Source organism: Oncorhynchus keta, chromosome 17 (assembly GCF_023373465.1).
Source record: "Oncorhynchus keta strain PuntledgeMale-10-30-2019 chromosome 17, Oket_V2, whole genome shotgun sequence".
NCBI lineage: Eukaryota > Metazoa > Chordata > Actinopteri > Salmoniformes > Salmonidae > Oncorhynchus > Oncorhynchus keta.
In genome coordinates this window covers 33,630,367-33,655,327 of record NC_068437.1, presented here as the reverse complement: position 1 = coordinate 33,655,327, position 24,961 = coordinate 33,630,367, and the positions used below count along the sequence as shown (strand labels likewise).

Below are 24,961 nucleotides of genomic sequence, written 5' to 3'. Positions count from 1 at the left end.
GTTTACTTTGGACACGTCGGTCAGGGGGAAATGGAGAAAAATAGACCCTATCCTGAAGAAGTTTTAAAACTTCAGGCATTCTAAATTTGTGTTATCCCAATTTCCGATTAGATCTAGCCTAGGCTACTTATCCATGTTCTTCAACATGACGAACTAGACACAAGCTACTACAATAAAAAAAAGTAGCTAAATGGAATGGATGTCCTGTTGTAATTCAAATCATAAAACTGATGATACACTTGCAATTTTTTTGTGAAATATTGCAGAGCAATGTTGCTGCCAACAGAGTGGGGTATGAGACCCTGGAGCAATGAGCAGTAATGAGGAACATCAACTTTAAACTACATTTCCCCATTTATTTACTTATCTCCTATAGCGTTGTTGCCTGTTGACTGACACATCTGTACTGGAATTGATCAGCTAACAAACGAGATGCAACAAAGAGGTGTTGCCCCTGCCCTGTTAAGTCAATAGCATTGCAGACATAAGGATAACTAGATTTAGCAAACGTTTTACTTCACAATTCTAAACGAGGGAGTGTAAATGGGATTCATCTAGCTAGTCAGCTAGTTAAACATACAAAAAAATTATCTAAAATTAAATGTGCAATGTCAAATCTACATGGCTGGCTAGCTAGCTTCCAAATTAGCCTGTTTGTCCCATTGACTTAGCATAGATTTCTCCACATTTTCAGCATTTTCAACATTTTCAACATAAACTGAACACAAATTTAATGTATTATGATAAAATATTGTAATGAAGCAACATATGAGACCTGAATGGCCAACATTTCACTCCATAGCTGCATAACAGCTGCCATCAAGTGCACACTGTGTTGTGTGTTGCGCTTGGTCAGGGAGGTGACCAAAAAGCCGATTGTCACTCCGACAGAGTTCTAAAGTTCCTCTGTGGAGATTGGAGAACCATCCAGAAAGACAGCCATCCCTACAGGACTCCACCAATCAGGCCTTTATGGTAGAATGGCCAGATGGAAGCCACTCCTCAGTAAAAGGCACATGACAGCCCGCTTGGAGTTTGCTAAAAGGCACCTAAAGATTTTCTGGTCTGATGAAACCAAGACTGAACTCCTTGGCCTGAATGCCAAGCGTTACATCCGGAGGAAACCTGGCACCATCCCTACGGTGAAGCATGGTGGTGGCAGCATCATACTGTGGGGATGTTTTTTAGCGGCAAGGACTGGGAGACTAGTCAGGATCGAGGCAGGAAAGATGGACGGAGAAAAGCACAGAGAGATCCAAAGGCGCTTCAACAAAGTAATAAGTAGAGGGTCTGAATACTTATGTACATGTGATATTTCCATTTTTTTTACAAAAACTGTTTTTGCTTTATCATTATTGGGTAATGTGTGTAGATTGATGATGGGGGAAAAGCTATTTAATCAATTGTAGAATAAGGCTGTGATGTAACAAAATGTGGAAAAAGTCCAGGGGTCTGAATACTTTTTCAAGACACTGTATGTGCTTAAAAAGGGTCCCTGCAGTAAATACATTAATATGTAATGAATGGTGTCTAAAACATGTGTGGAATTAAAAATTTAACTCATTAAAACGTTATTAACACCTTCACTCCGACAGCCCTAGTATTAATTGAGCAGATTTAAAAGGAAATGTTCCTTAATGCTGTGGTTTTCAAAGTGAAAACCTGGAAGTGGACAGCTTTAATAGATTGATTAGTTCTGTGCCTGCCTGGGCTAGTTAAAAACACAGAGGACTAAAATGCCTATTTGTGGTCTGAGCTCTGAATCAGAGGGTGGTTTTTGGTACTGGGTTTGGCTCATCAACATCATCATCTGAAGATGACGGGATGAATAGTGAAACTGCCTGTACTCCATTGCAGGAGGAGGCTCATACCTAAATCATCAGAAACAACAGTGTCCAAGGCTCGTGTGTGTGTGTGTGTGTGTGTGTGTGTGTGTGTGTGTGTGTGTGTGTGTGTGTGTGTGTGTGTGTGTGTGTGTGTGTGTGTGTGTGTGTGTGTGTGTGTGTGTGTGTGAGACAATAAGATGGACAGCTGTGTCCGAGATTTTGGCCCATCCCAGACTGAGTGACAGGTGGCATCTGTCAGGTGTGACACAGACAGGTGTTAGGCAACACACACTGATGTACAATGACTGTGGAAATGAGAGGGCCCAGAAATCCATCTCCCACTGTCTTCATCACTCCTTTGTCCTCAGGTCTGCCAACATGACCTCTAGTCCACCTATCTGTCTGTAGGTCTGTCTGGGTCTCCCTGGCTCTGGATCAGTTTGTGTCTCTAGAACTTGTCTGTCTCTGCCTGTCTGCTGCCAGGTATGTTAACCCATTCAATCTGTCTGTCACTGGGAGTGTGTATGTGTGTGTAGAGATGCTTGATTCCTTCTCAGTCAGTGAAAACGGTACGTGTGTGTGAATAAAATGTGATCCTGCGGCAGATACCCATCCTGCTGGTGTTCATTCTGAGAGCTGTAGCACATTCTCTCTATTTCGCTCTGTCTCTCCCCTCCAAACTCTCTCCCTCCAAACTCTCTCTCTTCAAACTCTCTCTCTCTATCTGTTATCCCACAGGTACAGGTAACAGCAAAACAATAGAACTCTGGATTGCATCATCAAAGTGGTACATGAAAAGGCTCACCCCAAAAACAGTTTCATCATGTTTGTGTCAAGGAAGAAAGTTGAGCATCAGAATTTAAAACATGTTTCTTTTTTTTAATTTTTCTCAGAAAGAGAACAGCGCTGGTTGTTGTGAGGATTTTTCCACCCGCCTACACCAGCTGTTCACTACAACCTGGCAACCCAGCATGTCCACCCTCCTGCACGTGTTCTCTCCATTCTCCCTCCTTCCTCTCTTCCCTCACTCTGTGTATGCGGTCTGTCACTCTGTTGTTGTCCAGGCTCCTCCAGAGCTTGTTAATTGTGGTGGCGACACAGGACAGTGTTTGAGTCAGCAGGTCTAATTGCTCTGTCTAGTAGTGTGGGGGCAGCGTGGCAGCTCAGGTTATGCAACATGGCCTCTGTCCTGCCCCCAGGCCCTGCCCTCCTCTGTCACATCACATCTGCTTTCTGTTTGATGACATGGAAAGATTGTTCTTTCTTCCTTTTCAGGGACAATTAAAGGACTAAGATACCTTGTTAGGAGTGTCAGCTCAAGGTATGCCAGTTTGCTACCGCTCACACACAGGCCAGAGCCTTGGACACTGTTGTTTCTGATGATTTAGGTATGAGCCTCCTTCTACGCTTATAACTGTCATTCAAACCATTCTGTTCTTACTTTACCATACTTTACCATTCTGTTCTTACTTTACATTCTGTTCTTTCTTTATGGGACCAAACTATGTCCAACTTTTTTCATTTTAACATTTTCCAAGTTTTAAACATAGAGATCGGATCGTAAATGGAGGCAGCTGAAGTCTGAATGAGTCCTGACAGTCAATATCTTGTTGGGGATTGTTTGGTGAGTAATCTGGCTAGCCTAGCAATAAGGTTACATTTAGCTCGCTATCTAACGTTACCTTAAACAGCAATAACAGAAACACTTAACCGCTGAAACATATGGATTCTGATAGAAATGTACGCAGTGGTGAAATTTATCAAAGTAAGAAAGTGCCAATAGCATGGCTAATCTCATGACGCAGATAAGGAGTCTAGATACAAAAATTGAAAAAATATGGACGAAATGGAGCTGAGTATTGAAAAAGGAATGAATAGTAAAGTTGACAGCATATGTGCATCTTTGGAGAAAGCCATTCGGGATGATCATACAGCTTTGCTCTCAACTGGAGAATAATAACAGGCAGCTCTTGTCTGGAGTCCCGTGTAGAATTCCTAGAATCTGGGAGAATAGGCGCTGCCAAAACAACAAAGTTCAACCCAGACGTGTCTATCATAGCTGATGAAAACGAGGACCTAAACCTAATCTCCAAAGTGAACCAGTTGATATCGGTAGGCCTAGGCTGCGAAACAGAGGTGATTGCAGTTGAGAGGATGAGGGCGAGAGGTTAAGGTCCAAGGGTTGTGAAGGTGAAGTGTCCGTGGAGGAGAAAGTGGCTCTGTTACAGACAAAGCAAAAGCTGCGAGTCTTCCTTCGATCAGCCAAGTCCCACACTGATCGCCTTATAGAACTGAATTTCAAGACGCTGCTGAGGGAAATACCAGGAGGAAATTACTATTTTGTCACGGGAAGTGGACGGGTCATGAAACGAGATCAACCAGAAGGACAACGCAGACAAGGACATGGGGTGGACAGACCTACTAGATATACTGAGGGGCTTCCCATCCCCTACAACATTCCATTTCAATTGATCAATAAATTACGAATAATAATCCTAAAATCCTTAAACCCAGACATTATCTCAATAAATGAAATGCATTTGTGTCGGCAAGAAACTATTGATATTGAAGGGTATGTATGGTGTGGACCCAACAGGATGTCACACCCTGAAAATAGTTTGCTTTGTATGTTTCTATGTTTTGTTTGGTCAGGGTGTGATCTGAGTGGGCATTCTATGTTGTGTGTCTAGTTTGTCTGTTTCTGTGTTTGGCCTGATATGGTTCTCAATCAGAGGCAGGTGTTAGTCGTTGTCTCTGATTGGGAACCATATTTAGGTAGCCTGTTTGGTGTTGGGTTTTGTGGGTGATTGTTCCTGTCTCAGTGTTTGTTCCACACGGGACTGTTTCGGGTTTACACGTTTGTTGTTTTTGTAGTTTATTCATGTATAGTTTTCTTATTAAAAACAAACATGAATTTCAACAACGCTGCATTTTGGTCCTCCTCTCCTTCGACACAAGAAAACCGTTACACAGGAACACTCATGTGAAAGCCCCCAGGGGCTCTGCAGAAGTGGGAATATGTGTTAAGTCTGATATGATGAAAGCATATAAAATTGAAATTATCGATAAAGTCATATTAGGTTTGCGCTTTGAACATAGGGAGTCAGAATATTGTTTTGTTGGGTTTTCATACTATTTGCCACCTGAACAGTCCACATGGGGAAGAGATGCATCCTCCTATTGTCATTCGTTAAGTCAAGTATACCTATATACAGAAGCAGATGCTATTTACATATGCGGGATCTTAACAGTGGAATTGGGAGGTTAGATGACTATATAAATGATTTTGATGATATTCCATCACGTGTTGCTTTGGATGACTTTGTTAATCATCATGGGGAAACCCTGTTTGAATTCCTTCAGGACTCATTAATGGAAGGATATGCCCCTTAAGCAATAACTTTACATCCATATCTGACAAATGAAAAGCAGGTGGACAGGTGTTTGGAATTGAAGGTGTTATCTCCTACACAGATGGTTGAAGAGCATGGATGTTTTGACTTAATTGGGGAAAAAAGTAGACTCCCTGATCATTCTCTTTTATTTATGATCTTTTCTGTTGGCCACAAACTTTCTCAACCAGGTATTACTGTGCATCACACGGGGCAAAATATACATATCCTGCATAGGCATAAATGTAAGAAAAGAAATGTGCCAAATGACTTTTTATGTTCTGAAATGGCATGTAGAGCTCTGGTGGAACTCATTGAAACTGGAAAGATGCCAAGAAACAACATTTGTGATATGACATTTTTTTTATATTATATATTCTGAAATGGGGAAACATGTGAATAAAGAATACACCTCTAGTCCAGGAACGTTTACAAGCTGAACGAGCCTTATTGGAATGATGAGTTAAGGGATCTATGGTCAGTAATGCACAAGGCTGAGTACTTGTTTTTACAGTGTAAAGATAAGAATATAAGAGAACAGTGTTTTGGAATTAACTTAAGAAAAAACAGCATGTGTTTGAGAAAGGACTGCGTCTATTTAAACTGAGATATCAGAGAGGGCAGTTAAAACACCTTGAGGAGATGCAGACAAGAAGTACTCAACAGTTTTGGAGCCAGATAAACAAGTTAGGACCAAAACAACATAAGAAAATTGCAATGGAAGTCAGGGAAGAGCAGGGGGGGCTGAACACTGATATTACACAGGTACTTAAGGAGTGGGAGAAGGGGTTTGCTAGTTTATTCTCAGGTAACGAAAATGTGGCACATGGAAAATACAACCCTCTTATATATGTAACCTGTATTTAAATGAGGAGCTGTCTGTGGCAGAAGTTGAGAAGGTGATTGACACTGCAAAACATGGGAAAGCGTTTGGCATTGATGAACTGCCCAATGAGGTTTTAAAATACCCTAAATACATTCTCATTCTGTATGATTTGCTCCAAATTTGTTTTGAGTACAGTGTACTGCCATCCACTTGCTATAAGTCTATTGTTAATCCCATTCCCAAATCTTCAAAAGAAATTACACAAAAGTGCCACTGACCTATAGAGGTTTACGTTTTATAAATGATATTCATCCATCCTTAACAGGCTGATTACATTCTGGTGGAAGAACATTCTGGTTTTGGTAAATCCAGAGCCTGTATAGATCATACGTTCTCGGTCTGTACAGTAATCAGTAATAGATTACACGAACAGTAGACTACTTTGCATCTTTCATTGATTTCCAGAAAGCTTTCATTTTGTAAATAGGGATCTTCTAGCCTGTAGTTTGTTAAAAACAGGGGTTGGTGGGAAATTTTATCACGCAATCCAGTCTCTTTACAAAGCACCAATTGCTTGTGTGCGTTTGAATTAATATCGTACAGATTGGTTTCCCACACCCTCGGGTGTAAAAACCCTTATCCTTATCACCGACTTTGTTTGCTTTGTTTATAAATTATTTTATAAATTATTATTAAACAGTTAAATATTGGAGTAAGATATGATGATATGCTAAGTATCCTTTTATATGCTGCTGATATTATTTAGATGGCAGAAACTGAACAGGACCTGCAGACCATGTTATTATGTGCAGTAAATTGGTGTAAAAGATGGAGACTCATCATTATTAACCAGACAAAAAAACAGAAACTGTTTTTCAGTTTTGTTTTGGTGAAGACATTCTTGAGTTTACTAGCATTTATAAATATTTGGTATTTTTATTGATGAACATATTACCCTTCTATACGCAACATCTGACCTGGCCGACTCATCAAGTAGAGCTCTTGGGGGAGTTAAAGGAAAAACAAAAACACTCAAAGATATTGGTTATGCAACATATTCCAAACTGTATCAGACATGCGTGTGCCCTGTCCTGGACTATTCAGCAGGAGTGTGGGGTGCTAAGAGGTACCTAAAAAAGGAACATGTCCATAACAGAGCAGTACATTACTTTTAAGGTGTCCACAAGTTTGCACCTATATTTGCAATAACTGGGGACATGGGCTGGGAATCCAGTGACGTGAGATGGAAGGTGTGTATGGTGAGACTGGAATAGATTATTGGATATGCCAACTACCAGAATAGCTAGAAAGATTTTTCAATGGGATCTATCTATAGGGGGAGCCTGGGCAACTGAAATGTCTGACCTTTTCAACATTCTGACTGTGAACATCTGTATGAAAACCAAATTAAGGGAGATATAGATATATATTTTTTTAACTGTTGATACAATATGAAAGAAATGGAGGGAGGAGATTAATCATAAACCCAAATTGAGAAGCTTTTGTTTGATTAAGGATGAATTTGTATGTGAGAGAAATATTATGTATAACCTACCTAAAAGCAAGAGATCACTATGTGCACAGGAAAGATCAGGTATATTGTCTCTGCGTATTGAAACAGGTAAGATCAGGTATATTGCCTCTGCGTATTGAAACAGGTAAGATCAGGTATATTGCCTCAGCGTATTGAAACAGGTAAGATCAGGTATATTGCCTCTGCGTATTGAAACAGGTAAGATTAGGTATATTGCCTCTGCGTATTGAAACAGGTAAGATTAGGTATATTGCCTCTGCGTATTGAAACAGGTAAGATTAGGTATATTGCCTCTGCGTATTGAAACAGGTAAGATTAGGTATATTGCCTCTGCGTATTGAAACAGGTAAGATTAGGTATATTGCCTCAACGTATTGAAACAGGTAAGATCAGGTATATTGCCTCAGCGTATTGAAACAGGTAAGATCAGGTATATTGCCTCTGCGTATTGAAACAGGTAAGATCAGGTATATTGCCTCTGCGTATTGAAACAGGTAAGATTAGGTATATTGCCTCTGCGTATTGAAACAGGTAAGATTAGGTATATTGCCTCTGCGTATTGAAACAGGTAAGATTAGGTATATTGCTTCTGCGTATTGAAACAGTTCGGTATTGTTGTTAAATGGAAGAGGCCCATTCCTCCTGACAAAGCTGGTGTAACGGAGTCAGGTTTGTAGGCCTCCTTGCTCGCACACTCTTTTTCAGTTCTGCCCACAAATGTTCTATAGGATTGAGGACAGGGCTTTGTGATGGCCACTGCAACACCTTGACTTCGTTGTCCTTAAACCATTTTTCCACAACTTTGGATGTGTCCTTGGGGTCATTGTTCATTTGGAAGACCTATTTGCAAACAAACTTTAACTTCCTGAATATATCCAAGTAATTTTCCTACCTCATGATGTCATCTATTTTGTGGTGTGCACCAGTCCCTCCTGAATGCAAAGCACCCCCACAACATGATGCTGCCACCCCCGTGCTTCACGGTTGGGACAGTGTTCTTCGGCTTGCAAGCCGTCCCCCTTTTTTCTCCAAACATAACAATGGTCATTATGGCCAAACAGTTCTATTTTTGTTTCATCAGACCAGAGGACATTTCTCCAAAAAGTATGATCTTTGTCTCCATGTGCAGTTGCAAACCATAGTCTGGCTTTTTTATGGTGGTTTTGGAGCAGTCGCTTCTTCCTTGCTGAGCGACCTTTCAGGTTATGTCCATTTTACTGTGGATATAGATACTTTTGTACTTGTTTCCTCCAGCATCTTCACAAGGTCCTTTGCTGTTGTGGGATTGATTTGGACCAAAGTATGTTCTCTAGGGGACAGAATGTGTCTCCTTCCTGAGCGGTAGACCGCCTGCATAGTCCCATGGTGTTTGTACTTGCATACTATTGTTTGTACAGATGAATGTGGTACTTTCAGGTGTTTTGAAATTGCTGCCAAGGCGGAACAAGATTTTTGTAGGTCTACAATTTTTTTCTGAGGTCTTGGCTGATTTCTTTTGATTTTCCCATGATGTCAAGCAAAGAGGCACTGCGTTTTAAGGTAGGCCTTGAAATACATCCACGGGTACACCTCCAATTGACTCAAGTGATGTCAATTAGCCTTTCAAAAGCTTCTAAAGCCATGACATAATTTTCTGGAATTTTCCAAGCTCTTTAAAGGCACAGTCAACTTAATGTATGTACACTTCTGACCCACTGGAATTGAGATACAGTGAATTATAAGTGAAATAATCTGTCTGTAAACAGTCTGGTCCTTCTGTAGCTCAGTTGGTAGAGCATGGCGCTTGTAACGCCAGGGTAGTGGGTTCGATTCCCGGGACCACCCATACGTAGAATGTATGCACACATGACTGTAAGTCGCTTTGGATAAAAGCATCTGCTAAATGGCATATATAGCTGAATCAGGGAATCACCAGCAGCAAGAGCAACATCATTGATGTATACAGAGAAGAGAGTCGGCCTGAGAATTGAACCCTGTGGCATCCCCATAGAGACTGCCAGGTCCGGACAACAGTCCCTCCGATTTGACACACTGAGCTCTATCAGAGCAAAAGTTGTTAAACCAGACGAGGCAGTCATTTGAGAAACCAAGTGTATCGAGTCTGCCGATGTGGTGATTGACAGAGTCGAAAGCCTTGGCCAGGTCAATGAATATGGCTGTACAGTATTGTTTCTTATCCATAGCGGTTAAGATATCGTTTAGGACCTTGGGCGTGGCTGAGGTGTACCCATGACCAGCTCTGAAACCAGGTGCGTTGGGATTCAAAATGGTCGGTAATCTGTTTGTTGACTTGGCTTTCGAAGACCTTAGAAAGGCAGGGTAGGATATATATATAGGTCTGTAGCAGTTTGGGTCAAGAGTGCCCCCCCTTTGAAGAGGGGGATGACCGCAGCGGCTTTCCAATCTTTGGGAATCTCAGACGACACGGAAGAGAGGTTGAACAAGCTAGTAATAGGGGTTGCAACAATTTTGGCAGATAACTTTAGAAAGAAAGGGTCCAGATTGTCTAGCATGGCTGATTTGTAGAGGTCCAGATTTTGCAGCTCTTTCAGAACATCAGCTATATGGATTTGGGAAAAGGAGAAATGGGGAGGCTTGGGCAAGTTGCTATGGGGGGTACAGGGCAGTTGACCGGGGTAGTGGTAGCCAGGTGGAAAGCATGGCCCGCTGTAGAAAAATGCTTCTAGAAATTGTCATTTATAGTGCATTTATCGGTGATGACAATGTTTTCTAGCCTCAGTGCAGTGGGCAACTGGGAGGAGGTGCTCTTATTCTCCATGGACTTTACAGTGTCCCAGAACCTTTTTGAGTTTGTGCTACAGGATGCAAATTTCTGTTTGAAAAAGCTAGGCATCGTCTACTGACCGGATGAGGTCAATATCCTTCCAGGATTTCTTCCAAATTTCCAGGATACCCGGGTCGATTAGAAAGGTCTACTTTTGACAGTGATGAGGAGTGGTCGTTTGACCGCCGACCCATTACGGTGCAGGCAATGAGGCAGTGATATCTGAGATCTTGGTTGAAGAGAGCAGAGATGTATTTGGAGGGCAAGCTGGTTAGGATGATATCTATGAGGGTGCCCGTGTTTACGGATTTGGGGTTGTACCTGGTAGGTTAATTGATAATTTGTGTGAGATAGAGGGCATCATGCTTAGATTGTAGATTGGCCGGGGTGTTAAGCCTGTCCCAGTTTAGGTCACCTAGCAGCACGAGCTCTGAAGATAGATGGGGGGCAATCAATATCAATATGGTGTTCAGGGCACAGCTGGAGGCAGAGGGTGGTCTATAGCAAGTGGCAATGGTGAGATACTTGTATCTGGAAAGGTGTATTTTTAGAAGTAGAAACTCGAATTCTTTGGGCACAGACCTGGATAGTATGACAGAATTCTGCAGGCTATCTATACAGTAGATTTCCACTCCGCACCCTTTGGCAGTTCTATCTTGTCGGAAAATGTTATAGTTAGGGATGGAAGTTTGTGGGTTTTTGGTGGTCCCCCTAAGCCAGGATTCAGACATGGCTAGGACATCTGGGTTGGCAGAGTGTGCTAAAGCAGTGAATAAAACAAACTTGGGGAGGAGGGTTCTTCAGTCACTTAAACCATTCTGCTCTTACTTGAGATTCAGGATGACTGGGATGGAATTATACTCAGTCACACTGGTAAAGAGCATCTGCTAAGTGAGCAGAAATGGAGTGGTTTTAAAGTGACTTCTAAGATATAATGACCCTGTTAAGACTTAAATGCTGTCTCACAGAGTTGAAATTATGCAGTAATTTTCTTTCCCTATTGAGTGGCTCCAATTGGCTTTCCGATTGAAATACAGGAATATAAAACTTCAAGCTGTATAATATCAAGCTTTCTTGAAAATGTAAATTGTCACAGTCATTTTACGCATAATGAGTGTCAACTAAATGCTGAGCAATGAAATAGCATGTGTCCAACATTGTCTCACCCTTGTCTCACCTTGGGTTGATCTTGTCCTGTTGTTGTTATCCGTCATATATTATTATTTTCGGTCCTTGAGCCTCTCCACCCACTCACTCCTACTGTACATCATCCTGGTACTCTGCTCTCTCTTTCTCTCTTTCACTCTTCCCATGGCAACCGGTTAATCAAGATGCCGGGCGGATAAAAAAGTGGATCCTAATTGGATTTGGGTGATGATGATAAAACGTTTACATGTATATGTCTGTAGATGTCCTGATGATAACCACTGCTGATTCTCTGCTAGGAGCAGCAACAGTGATGCTGGGATGACTGAGGAAGAGACTCTGGTAAACAAACCACTGATGGATAAGCATTCACCCACTGAGCTGAGCAATCTGCATCTGGCTTGATGAATCCATCCACCCTGGTAAGCACAGCTGCATGCAGGCAGGAAATATACTGTATACATAGTCTGGCCATGGTTGTGTGTGCTCCCTACACATTATTCCTGATATAGAGCAATACCCAGTCTCATATAGTGCACTAGTTTTGACCGGAGCCCCACATAGTCCAGAAGACAGCTATTTATCCGGTCGAGTTACATCTAAAAAAACTGCCCTGAAACACAAACAAAACAAGCAGCAAATGCATCCAACAAGTTTGTAGATTCACAAGCTTGATGTAATCATTGCGTTTCCTACTTTAATACACATGTAAGTGAATTTGTCCCAATACTTTTTGTTCCCTAAAATGGGTGGACTATGTACATAAAGTGCTGTAATTTAGAAACGGTTCACCTGACATGGATGAAAATACCCTCAAATTAAGGCCGGCAGTCTGCACTTTAACCTCATAGTCATTGTTTGATTTGATTTCAATTTGTTTGGAGTATAGAGCCAAAATAAAAAAAAATGTTTCACTGTCCCAATAATTAAAGAGGGCACTGTACATGCAGGCCTGTATGTAGAGACTGTATTTTTGCACTGGAACTGAGAAAGTGTTAGAAAGAGAGAGGGAACAGAAATAAACAAGTATTAGGTGTGAGTGAGAGAGGGACAGACAGTGTGAAGGCAGGGTGTGAGGAGCTGGAGGAATGGCAGAGGTAACAGTCTAGACACAGAATGACTCATTCTGGGAAGAGTGAGAGAGGGAGGAGGAGATGGAGCGAGAGACAGGGAGATGACAGCAAAATAAACTTTGAAAGGGTGGTGGTTTGCCAGTGTGGGGAGTGAAAGTAAAGAATGGGGACACTATGAGTAAGGAAGCTTTAAGGGGGAGGCTGTATGTGCCATCAGTGCTGGATGATAAGAACTTTCCCAAGGCTAGTTGGGAAATAGGAGGTTTTGCTCTTCAAGGCTGTATTCTCAATACAAACATAGATCATACATGTGATGTCAGAAGGGCCAAATGTTTTTCCACTCTTTACTATAAGGTGACATACCACATAATCATTTCTGCTTTCTGTTTGATATGTCTCTTCTAGAGAGAGGCCCATAAGGGTTTGTCTATGGGTGACGGAATGAATCTGTTTCTATTTTGTGACACCCCTCAGAGTGCTGGATGCCTGGGGAATGAGTTTGACTGACTGAGTGAATGTGTGTGTCCCAGGGCTCTGCAATTTCTTCAGTCCTTCTTCGAGCCTTGCCTGTGGGTGGCATAGTCACACCCACACCCTTTCAACAGCAGGAACCTCTTGCGAAGTTCACTCTCTAACAATGTTTCTAATGAGCCTGGTGCTGGGCTGCTCTCTATCTAAACAGGGTCCTGGTTGGCTGATAGCGTAGCAGGCAAACAGATGGTGGAGATATGCATGCAGACGCACTCCGCTCATCTCATCTGGCCCACTGAGGAGGAGAGGAAAAGATGACCAGTTCATCCCTGAGAAATACTGGAGACATATTTCTATTTATTCACATTACGCTTCAATTAAGGCCTTGCTGTATTCAGAGCGCTGTTGCAAAGAAGTTAAGTGCACCAAAAAAGAAGTAACAAACCCTTCTCTCCTCCTTCCTGTCTCCTGTCTCTGTTGTAATGGTTATCCGTAGGGCCAGAATATTTTCCGGACCACAGGACCCCCCCATGCAGGGCTTGACTGGTGATGTCACATGGTCAGAAAACACTCAGGGCCCTAGTTATTTGATTATATGTGTTTTGGTTCATAGATCACAGCCAATTAGAGCGCTGCATTTCCTCTGTGCCCACCTCAGTACCAAAGCAAGGACATTGAAGCAAACAGGCTCTGATTGTAACCATGATGTATGGGTTCTCATAAAGATATGATAAAATACCCTTCTGATTAAATGAGCGCCCAGTCATGTTAATTGTTCTTCTGGTGAAAGTTCAGCCTCAGCATGTATCTGTGCACAAGCTGCCACTGGCAGCACTATTTAATGAGACTTTCTCAATTAAATGATCAGCATGGAAACAAAGAGAGAGGCCAGCTTCCTCTGCCACCGGCTGACATTTATGTGATATGCTGACTGGTGGTGGTCTTTAAAATGCCCTGGCAGGCAGTTTATGGCCCAATGAAACCTTCTGGTGGATGGGTTTGATGCACCTCTTTATACCATCTATCCCCTCCACAATCCTAAATCCAGCCTGATTATTATTGTACTGCAGTGGCAGTTTGTAGCCCCATGAAAATGTTGGAGTAGATTGGAGCATATTCCTACAGCCCACCACACACACACACACACACACACACACACACACACACACACACACACACACACACACACACACACACACACACACACACACACACATCTTTCCAGAAGTCTAATGTTTGGTCCACCCGTTTCTCCAAGGGAGCTGAGGTAGGCCTCTCCTCTGAGGATTAGGGAAGATCAAAGCCGGCCTTATTTCACGCTCACATTTCCTTCCTCTGCGAGAGGCGGCTGGGAAGGAGGGGGAGGGAGGGAGGGAGAAAAACACCACCGGCCAACACTCACACTAACTCCCCTGCATTAGGGATCTAAAACATATATTTTTTTCCTTCCAAAATTAATATTATAAATGTACCATGCATATCCAATGTTCTAGTTGTTTAGTCTCTGAGAGAGATTATAAATGAGCATTCCTACAGTTGGACCTATTGTTTGAATGCTTCAGGACCTGTCCTTCCTCTTCAGTCAGTGTGGACTCTATGGGAATGTTGCAGACAACTGCAGCATCTAAGCCATTGGTTCAGAAATGTAAATATTCGGACCCATTGAAATTCTTCCAGACATTTTTCCTTGGTCCTCAGTCACTGTAAACGCAGGCATGCATGGGGAGTTCTGCAGCCAGCTACAGCACCTAAACTATTGACTCTCAACAAAGAAAGATTAAACATATTTTGAATTACACCCTTTCCCACTATTCAGATCTATTCCCAGCTAGCACATTTGGTTCCTTGAAGTTGGTTTTCCATTGGTTCTGGGAATGAAGCCACAAGTTACCTGAATGTTCTGAGAATGGAAATGAAAATGTCACCTGTTCTGGGAGGTTATAAGAATGTTTTATTATTTTTCCCCGAAAGTTTTCCTGGGATGTTTTTAATAACGTTCTGAGATCAGAAATTCTAGGTTATTTGAAGGTAAATAAATATTGTTCTGAGAACATGTTTCAATAAGACGTTTATTTACACTGCTTTGTTCCTTAGACATTAATCATGCAAACACTTTTTTATTGTGGCACAGCATCAGTAAGATTGAGATTCAAACCTATGATCTTCTGCTCTCTCCATGGAATTAGTCCACTGCGGCACAAGGATGGAGCTAGCATGCCATGTGTTTTTTTAATTCATACAAAGCTGTTCATTTTAGTCTATTCAAACAGACCCCATTTCGAAGGAAACAAGCACTCATTAAGATCGGGTTTGGCCAATTAGGGTGTGGCCAACACACCTGAACACACTTAACAAGATAGAAGATAGAGAGTTGAGGCTGAGAACGCAATGTACATGTTTTTAAATAGCATTCCTAGAACGTTCGTTGAACATGAATGTTTTCTTGTGTTTCTCATTTTTCTGAATGTTCTGAGAACATGACTTTAAATAGAACAATGAGGAAACCTGCATGAAACGTTATGCTGAATAATTACATTTCCACAGAAGAACATTGTTTCTTAACATTCTCTAAACATTCAGAGAACTTGACTTTAAATAGAACCACGAGGAAACCTGTAGAAAACGTGCTGATGCTGAAGTACTGAAATTACCACCTCAGAAACATATGGTTCTCAGAACGTTATGTGCTAACTGGGTATCCTGCACCATTTCCAGAACCATAGGACAAACACGCTAACACCAAGCTCTTTGAAACATTCAGTTCTCAGAACTTCATGTGCTAGCTGAGTTGATTATGTCTGTTAATGCTTGTTCTTGTGGTTGAGTGAGTCACTCTTCAGGCCTACAGACTCTGAGAATAGTTTGGCTGCCTGAATATTTTGGATTTTTCACAAAGAAAGGTTATGAACATGCAGTTTAACTATTCACACATCATTGTCTAGATCCTGCTAACAACATGGCTCTGTTGCTCTCTCTCTCTGTCACTGTGTCTCTCTGTCACTGTGTCTCACTGTCTCTGTGTCTCTCTGTCTCTGTTTCTCTCTGTCCCTGTGTCTCTCTGTCCCTGTCTCTCTCTGTCCCTGTCTCTCTGTCCCTGTGTCTCTCTGTCCCTTTCTCCCTTTGTCTCTATGTCTCTCTCTCACTGTGGCTCTGCTTCTCTCTGTGTGGGCGTGAATGGAGTTTGGCATCACCTCTTCTTTATGTGTGTGTCTCTGTGTGTATGTATGGCTCTGTGTGTCACGGGCCCACATTCCTCACTGTTGACTCTAATGAAAAAAGGCAGGGTGAGGGAACAAAGACATTAAGTAAGGTGCGTGTATGTGTGTATGTGTGTGTGTGTACCAGGGACATAGAGAGTAGGGGTTTGGTTGGAGTCTGTGTATTGTACTCTAATCCAACCAGAACCTTTTCCCAGAATGCTTTGTGGAGTTGGGGCCCAGGAGCCGTGGATACGAGCTGGTAATTCATCTCTGGGTGATCAAAGGCCTTCCCCCTCCCTCTCCTCCCGTCCCTCCCTCTACTCTCCTGTCCACTCTACCCTTCCTCACAAAAAGGCACTTAAATGCAGCCCCTTCTTATCTTCTTGCGTCGAGCCATCCCGGATCCGGGATCGTGAATACAGCCTCAAGCTCATTACCATAACGCAACGTTAACTATTCATGAAAATCGCAAATGAAATGAAATGAATCTATTTGCTCTCAAGCTTAGCCTTTTGTTAACAACACTGTCATCTCAGATTTTCAAAATATGCTTCTCAACCATAGCAAACTAGCATTTAGCATTTAGCGTTTAGCATTAGCATTTAGCATTTAGCATTAGCATTTAGCGTTTTCAATGAGGAGACTCTCAGTTAAATAGCAAATGTTCAGTTTTCCTGAAAGATTAGTTGTGCAGGAGAAATCGGTCCGTTTTCTGCGTCATGTTTGGCTACCAAAAAAAAACGAAAATTCATTCATCCAAACGCCAAACTTTCTTCCACATTAACTCCCTAATATCGACTGAAACATGGTAAACGTTGTTTAGAATCAATCCTCAAGGTGTTTTTCACATATCTCTTCATGATATATCATTCCTGGAAGTCTCCTCTCTGTCTCAATCACATGGATGAATGCGAGCACCTTGGAGATTAAGCAACAATTTCAACAAAGGACACTGGGCGGACCCCTGGTAAATGTAGTCTCTTATGGCCAATCTTCCAATGATATGCCTACAAATATGTCACAATGCTGCAGACAACTTGGAGAAACGATAGAAAGGGCAGGCTAATTCGTGGCGCTTTCACAGCCATATAAGGAGACAATGGAAAACAGAGCCTCAAAAATCCTGCTCATTTCCTGTTTGAAGTTGCATCTTGGTTTCGCCTGTAAGATCAGTTCTGGGGCACCCACAGATAATATCTTTGCAGTATTGAAAACGTCAGAGTGTTTTCTTTCCAAAGCTGGCAATTATAAGCATAGTTGAGCATCTTTTTGTGACAGAATATTGCGCTTAAAACGGGCACGTTTTTTTATCCAATAATGAAATAGCGCCCCCCTAGCTTCAACTGGTTATAATCACTTTCCTCTCTCCCACCCTGTCCTCTCCACCTATCTCCTCCCTCTCTCTCCTCTCTGTGTTCTAGTCAGGGTTGAGGTAAGTCAGGCGTGAACACTAAGCCTTTAGCGACAGCCCTCATTATCCCAGAGCCCAGGACACCTCCGGTGCCACCACATGACCGTTACCCCCTGCCCGCTTCAAACCTTACCCCCTGTCCGCTTGACCGTTAAACCATGTCCACTTCAGCTCTTACCCCCTGTCTGCTTAACCGTTACCCCATGTCCACTTCAGCTCTTACCCCCTGTCCGCTTGACCATTAAACCATGTCCACTTCAGCTCTTACCGCTTGACCGTTACCCCATGTCCACTTCAGCTCTTACCCCCAGTCTGCTTGACCATTACCCCATGTCCACTTCAGCTCTTACCCCCTGTCTGCTTAACCATTACCCCATGTCCACTTCAGCTCTTACCCCCTGTCTGCTTAACCGTTACCCCATGTCCACTTCAGCTCTTACCGCTTGACCGTTACCCCATGTCCACTTCAGCTCTTACCCCCTGTCTGCTTAACCGTTACCCCATGTCCACTTCAGCTCTTACCCCCTGTCTGCTTAACCGTTTCCCCATGTCCACTTCAGCTCTTACCCCCTGTCTGCTTGACCGTTACCCCATGTCCACTTCAGCTCTTACCCCCTGTCCGCTTGACCGTTACCCCATGTCCACTTCAGCTCTTACCCCTGTCCGCTTGACCATTACCCCATGTCGACTTCAGCTCTTACCCTCTGTCTGCTTGACCATTACCCCATGTCCACTTCAGCTCTTACCCCCTGTCCGCTTGACCGTTACCCCATGTCCACTTCAGCTCTTACCCCGTCTGCTTGACCATTACCCCATGTCCACTTCAGCTCTTACCCCTGTCTGCTTGACCGTTACCCCATGTCCACTTCAGCTCCTACCCCTGTCTGCTTGACCGTTAACCCATGTCCACTTCAGCTCTTACCCCTGTCTTCTTGACCGTTACCCCATGTCCACTTCAGCTCTTACCCCCTGTCTGCTTGACCGTTACACCATGTCCACTTCAGCTCTTACCCCCAGTCTGCTTGACCATTACCCCATGTCCACTTCAGCTCTTACCCCTGTCTGCTTGACCGTTACCCCATGTCCACTTCAGCTCTTACCCCTGTCTGCTTGACCGTTACCCCATGTCCACTTCAGCTCTTACCACCTGTCTGCTTGACCATTACGCCATGTCCACTTCAGCTCTTACCCCTGTCTGCTTGACCATTACCCCATGTCCACTTCAGCTCCTACCCCTGTCTGCTTGACCGTTAACCCATGTCCACTTCAGCTCTTACCCCTGTCTTCTTGACCGTTACCCCATGTCCACTTCAGCTCTTACCCCTGTCTTCTTGACCGTTACCCCATGTCCACTTCAGCTCTTACCCCTGTCTGCTTGACCGTTACACCATGTCCACTTCAGCTCTTACCCCCAGTCTGCTTGACCATTACCCCATGTCCACTTCAGCTCTAACCCCCTGTCTGCTTAACCATTACCCCATGTCCACTTCAGCTCTAACCCCCTGTCTGCTTAACCGTTACCCCATGTCCACTTCAGCTCTTACCCCTGTCTGCTTGACCATTACCCCATGTCCACTTCAGCTCTTACCCCCTGTCTGCTTAACCATTACCCCATGTCCACTTCAGCTCTTACCCCCTGTCTGCTTAACCATTACCCCATGTCCACTTCAGCTCTAACCCCCTGTCTGCTTAACCATTACCCCATGTCCACTTCAGCTCTAACCCCCTGTCTGCTTAACCATTACCCCATGTCCACTTCAGCTCTTACCCCCTGTCTGCTTAACCATTACCCCATGTCCACTTCAGCTCTTACCCCCTGTCTGCTTAACCATTACCCCATGTCCACTTCAGCTCTAACCCCCTGTCTGCTTAACCATTACCCCATGTCCACTTCAGCTCTTACCCCCTGTCTGCTTAACCGTTTCCCCATGTCCACTTCAGCTCTTACCCCTGTCCTCTTGACTGTTACCCCATGTCCACTTCAGCTCTTACCCCTGTCCGCTTGACCGTTACCCCATGTCCACTTCAGCTCTTACCGCTTGACCGTTACCCCATGTCCACTTCAGCTCTTACCCCCTGTCTGCTTAACCGTTACCCCATGTCCACTTCAGCTCTTACCCCCTGTCCGCTTGACCGTTACCCCATGTCCACTTCAGCTCTTACCCCCTGTCCGCTTGACCGTTACCCCATGTCCACTTCAGCTCTTACCCCCTGTCCGCTTGACCGTTACCCCATGTCCACTTCAGCTCTTACCCCCTGTCCGCTTGACCGTTACCCCATGTCCACTTCAGCTCTTACCTCCTGTCAGCTTAACCGTTACCCCATGTCCACTTCAGCTCTTACCCCCTGTCTGCTTGACCGTTACCCCATGTCCACTTCAGCTCTTACCTCCTGTCAGCTTAACCGTTACCCCATGTCCACTTCAGCTCTTACCCCCTGTCTGCTTAACCATTACCCCATGTCCACTTCAGCTCTTACCCCCTGTCCGCTTGACCGTTACCCCATGTCCACTTCAGCTCTTATCTCCTGCCCGCTAACTGCGATCCCCTCCCCACTTTCACTGTTATCTCCAGCCAGCTTTCACCCTCCACCGCTTTAACCTTTGACTTCTTACTTCCTACTCACTTTGTCCTCCCTATCCAAACCTCTACTCTCATGGACACTCTTACTGATAGTTGTGGCTGCTTTGTGTGATGTATTGTTGTCTCTACCTTCTTGCCCTTTGTGCTGTTGTCTGTGCCCAATAATGTTTGTACCATGTTGTGTTGCTACCATGTTGTTGTCATGTTGTGTTGCTACCATGCTGTGTTGTCATGTGTTGCTGCCTTGCTATGTTTTTGTCTTAGGTCTCTCTTTATGTAGTGTTGTGTTGTCTCTCTTGTCGTGATGTGTGTTTTGTCCTATATTTATATGTTATTTTTAAAAAAAAACATTATCCCAGCCTCTGTCCCCGCAGGAGGTCCTTTGCCTTTTGGTAGGCCGCCATTGTAAATAAGAATTTGTTCATAACTGACTTGTCTAGTTAAATAAAATAAATACAAATTCCCCTTTCCTAGATGTCACAAACTCCGTTTTCTTAATCATAATAATTGTGCAAGTCAGACACCTTACTCATCTCCAGTTCAGTCACTCTCTCACTGTTATCTTGCACTTTCCATTCATTTTCAACCTTCAATGTTACTCTTTCACAGGGCTGAAGTTTTTTTAATCTAATGGATATACAAATATAGCCCAGACCAGGCTTCTGAAATATGCAGGAGTGGGGCATTGAGAGAAGGCAGGGAATGTCCCACTTTGGTCCATAAACAAACACCTGCAGCAGGCAGTTGGTGGGCCACTAAGGCAGTCCGTGGGGCTGAGGGCTGAGACAGGGCCAGCCAAGCCAAGCTGCTGGCAGTAAAACAGGCCTTGCCTGCTGGGAAAACTGGTGACGGGGCCTGGCCTTTCTGCACTACCCCCCATTTGCTGTTTCTCTGCATCGGCAGCTGGCAAGACTTCTGCTATAGCAACTACCCATGTCAAAGGAGAGAGATAAAATTATTACTTAATTGAAGAATAAATTAATGCCTTTAGAGGAGCATGAAGGAGACACCGGGGTGATGTGGCAAAACACATGGGTGTGCATATTTGCATAAGAGTGTGTGCGTGTGTTAACTTTCACTGTTATGCGGATGACACACAGCTGTACATTTCGATGAAACATGGTGAAGCCCAAAAACTGCCCTTGCTAGAAGCATGTGTTTCAGACATAAGGAAGTGGATGGCTGCAAACTTTCTACTTTTAAACTCGGGGAAAACAGAGATGCTTGTTCTAGGTCCCAAGAAACGAAGAGATCTTCTGTTGAATCTGACAATGAATCTTAATGGTTGTACAGTCGTCTCAAATAAAACTGTGAAGGACCTCGGCATTACTCTGGACCCTGATCTCTCTTTTGAAGAACATATCAAGACCATTTCAAGGACAGCTTTTTTTCTATCTACGTAACATTGCAAAAATCAGAAACTTTCTGTCCAAAAATGATGCAGAAAAATGTATCTATGCTTTTGTCACTTCAATCAATCAATCAAATTTTATTTATATAGCCCTTCGTACATCAGCTGATATCTCAAAGTGCTGTACAGAAACCCAGCCTAAAACCCCAAACAGCAAGCAATGCAGGTGTAGAAGCACGGTGGCTAGGAAAAACTCCCTAGAAAGGCGAAAACCTAGGAAGAAACCTAGAGATGAACCAGGCTATGTGGGGTGGCCAGTCCTCTTCTGGCTGTGCCGGGTGGAGATTATAACAGAACATGGCCAAGATGTTCAAATGTTCATAAATGACCAGCATGGTCGAATAATAACAAGGCAGAACAGTTGAAACTGGAGCAGCAGCACAGTCAGGTGGACTGGGGACAGCAAGGAGTCATCATGTCAGGTCGTCCTGGGGCACGGTCCTTGGGCTCAGGTCCTCCGAGAGAGAGAAAGGGAGAATAAGAGAGAGCATATGTGGGGTGGCCAGTCCTCTTCTGGCTGTGCCGGGTGGAGATTATAACAGAACATGGCCAAGATGTTCAAATGTTCATAAATGACCAGCATGGTCAAATAATAGTAAGGCAGAACAGTTGAAACTGGAGCAGCAGCATGGCCAGGTGGACTGGGGACAGCAAGGAGCCATCATGTCAGGTAGTCCTGGGGCATGGTCCTAGGGCTCAGGTCCTCCGAGAGAGAGAAAGAAAGAAGGAGAGAATTAGAGAACGCACACTTAGATTCACACAGGACACCGAATAGGACAAGAGAATTACTCCAGATATAACAAACTGACCCTAGCCCCCTGTTAGAGGAAATTATGATTGAAATGATTAATTATGTATACATTATTGATTAGAACCATTTATTCTAATACTATTATGTTATGGTATGAAAAGTAAAAGTTATTGGTTAAGCTGTTACTGAAAATGTAAGCAGAACAAATTAATTGTCTGTGTCTCTTGGGAAGTTAAAAGGGGAGTGATGCTATGAAAAGCTTCAGACAGATAAGAAATGTCTGGGAGATGTTCCATTCCTAAAACAATGGGTTCTTGTGAGAATCGGAGAGAGGGGGAAACTGATGATGTCATGTTCAGTTTATAACCTGTGGAAATGTGTGTAAGCATGTAGTACTCTCTGGAATTAAATGCTCTTACCTGGCTTTTAAGACTGGTCTCGATCTACTTCATGCATAATTAATGAACTTACACCTCATTAACCTGTTAGTCCACTAGGGGCATTATTTCATTTTTGGATAAAAAGACGTGCCCGTTTTAAGCGCAATATTTTGTCACGAAAAGATGCTCGACTATGCTTGGAATTGATAGTTTTGGAAAGAAGACACTCTGACGTTTCCAGAACTGCAAAGATTTTCACTGTGAGTGCCGTTGAACAAAAGCTTCAGGCAAAACCAAGATGTTTGAGCGCCCAGGAAATTAACAGGATTTCTGAAGCTACGTTTTCCATGATCGCCTTATTTGGCTGTGAATGCGACAGGAATGAACGGACACTTTCTATCGTTTCCCCAAGGTGTCTGCAGCATTGTGACGTATTTGTAGGCATATCATTGGAAGATTGACCATAAGAGACTACAATTGCCAAGTGGCCCGCACGGTGTCTGCGTGGAAATTGGTGCGCAAAAGTCAGCTACCAGTATTTTTCCATCCGAATCAGAGAAGAATGCAGGCTTCCAGGGACGGCATTTCAATGAAGAGATATATGACAAAACACCTTGAGGATTGATTCAAACAACGTTTTCCATGTTTCAGTCGATATTATGGAGTTAATTCGGAAAAAGTTTGACGTGTAGGTGACTGAATTTTCGGTTAGTTTCGGTAGCCAAATGCATAGTAACAAACGGAACGTTGTGTCCTACACAAGAATCTTTCAGGAAAAACTGGACATCTGCTATGTAACTGAGAGTCTCCTCATTGAAACATCTGAAGTTCTTCAAAGGTAAATTATTTTATTTGATCCCTTTGCTGGTTTTTGTGAATATGTTGCATGCTAAATGCTAACGCTAAATGCTAAGCTAGCTATCACCACTCTTACACAAATTATTGATTTTCACTGGTTCTAAAGCATATTTTGAAAATCTGAGACGACAGGATTGTTAAGAAAAGGATAAGCTTGAGAGCAGGCATATTTATTTCATTTCATTTGCGATTTTTAGAAATCGCTAACGTTGCGTTATGGTAATGAGCTTGAGGCTGTAGTAACGCGACCGCATGCGGGATGGGGCGGACTATGAGGTTAATGAATTAGAAACGAGTGCGAAATTGGTTTTGGCAATTAAAACATAAAGGAATTTAGAATTCCTCGATCACCCCCGACACAAACTACTGCAGCATAAATACTGGAGGCTGAGACAGGAGGGGTCAGGAGACACTGTGGCCCCATCTGAGGACACCCCGGACAGGGCCAAACAGGAAGGATATAACCCCACCCACTTTTCCAAAGCACAGCCCCCACACCACTAGAGGGATATCTTCAACCACCAACTTACCATCCTGAGACAAGGCTGAGTATAGCCCACAAAGATCTCCGTCACTTCTAGGTTAGACTACTGCAATGCTCTACTTTCTGGCTACCCGGATAAAGCACTAAATCAACTTCAGTTGGTGCTAAATAAGGCTGCTAGAATCCTGACTAGAACCAAAAATTGTATCATATTACTCCAGTGCGAGCCTTTCTACACTGGCTTCCTGTCAAAGCAAGGGCTGATTTCAAGGTTTTACTGCTAACCTACAAAGCATTACATGGGCTTGCTCCTACCTATCTCTCTGATTTGGTCCTGCCGTACATACCTACACGTACGCTACGGTCACAAGACGCAGGCCTCCTAATTGTCCCTAGAATTTCTAAGCAAACAGCTGGAGGCAGGGCTTTCTCCTATAGAGCTCCATTTTTATGGAATGGTCTGCCTACCCATGTCAGAGACGCAAACTCGGGTCTCAACCTTTAAGTCTTTACTGAAGACTCATCTCTTCAGTGGGTCATATGATTGAGTGTAGTCTGGCCCAGGAGTGGGAAGGTGAACGGAAAGGCTCTGGAGCAACGAACCACCCTTGCTGTCTCTGCCTGGCCGGTTCCCCTCTTTCCACTGGGATTCTCTGCCTCTAACCCTATTACAGGGGCTGAGTCACTGGCTTACTGGGGCTCTCTCATGCCGTCCCTGGAAGGGGTGCGTCACCTGAGTGGGTTGATTCACTGATGTGGTCATCCTGTCTGTGTTGGCGCCCCCCTTGGGTTGTGCCATGGCGGAGATCTTTGTGGGCTATACTCAGCCTT

The 24,961-nt window shown here is 43.5% G+C and overlaps 1 protein-coding gene across 4 annotated transcripts in view; it reads left to right on the top strand.

Moving 5' to 3' along the window:
- Nucleotides 1–24,961, top strand: part of LOC118395988 (tripartite motif-containing protein 44-like) — a 137,830-nt gene that overhangs the window by 100,022 nt on the left and 12,847 nt on the right. For 3 of the 4 annotated variants that reach the window (XM_052465963.1, XM_052465964.1, XM_052465961.1), the window contains exon 6: nucleotides 11,809–11,931. In XM_052465963.1, the coding sequence (XP_052321923.1) occupies nucleotides 11,809–11,914 (106 nt within the window). In that variant the 3' untranslated portion in view covers nucleotides 11,915–11,931. Of the gene's footprint in view, nucleotides 1–11,808; nucleotides 11,932–13,264; nucleotides 14,185–24,961 lie in introns of those variants that run through there. The other variant, XM_035790113.2, reaches the window with a different exon arrangement.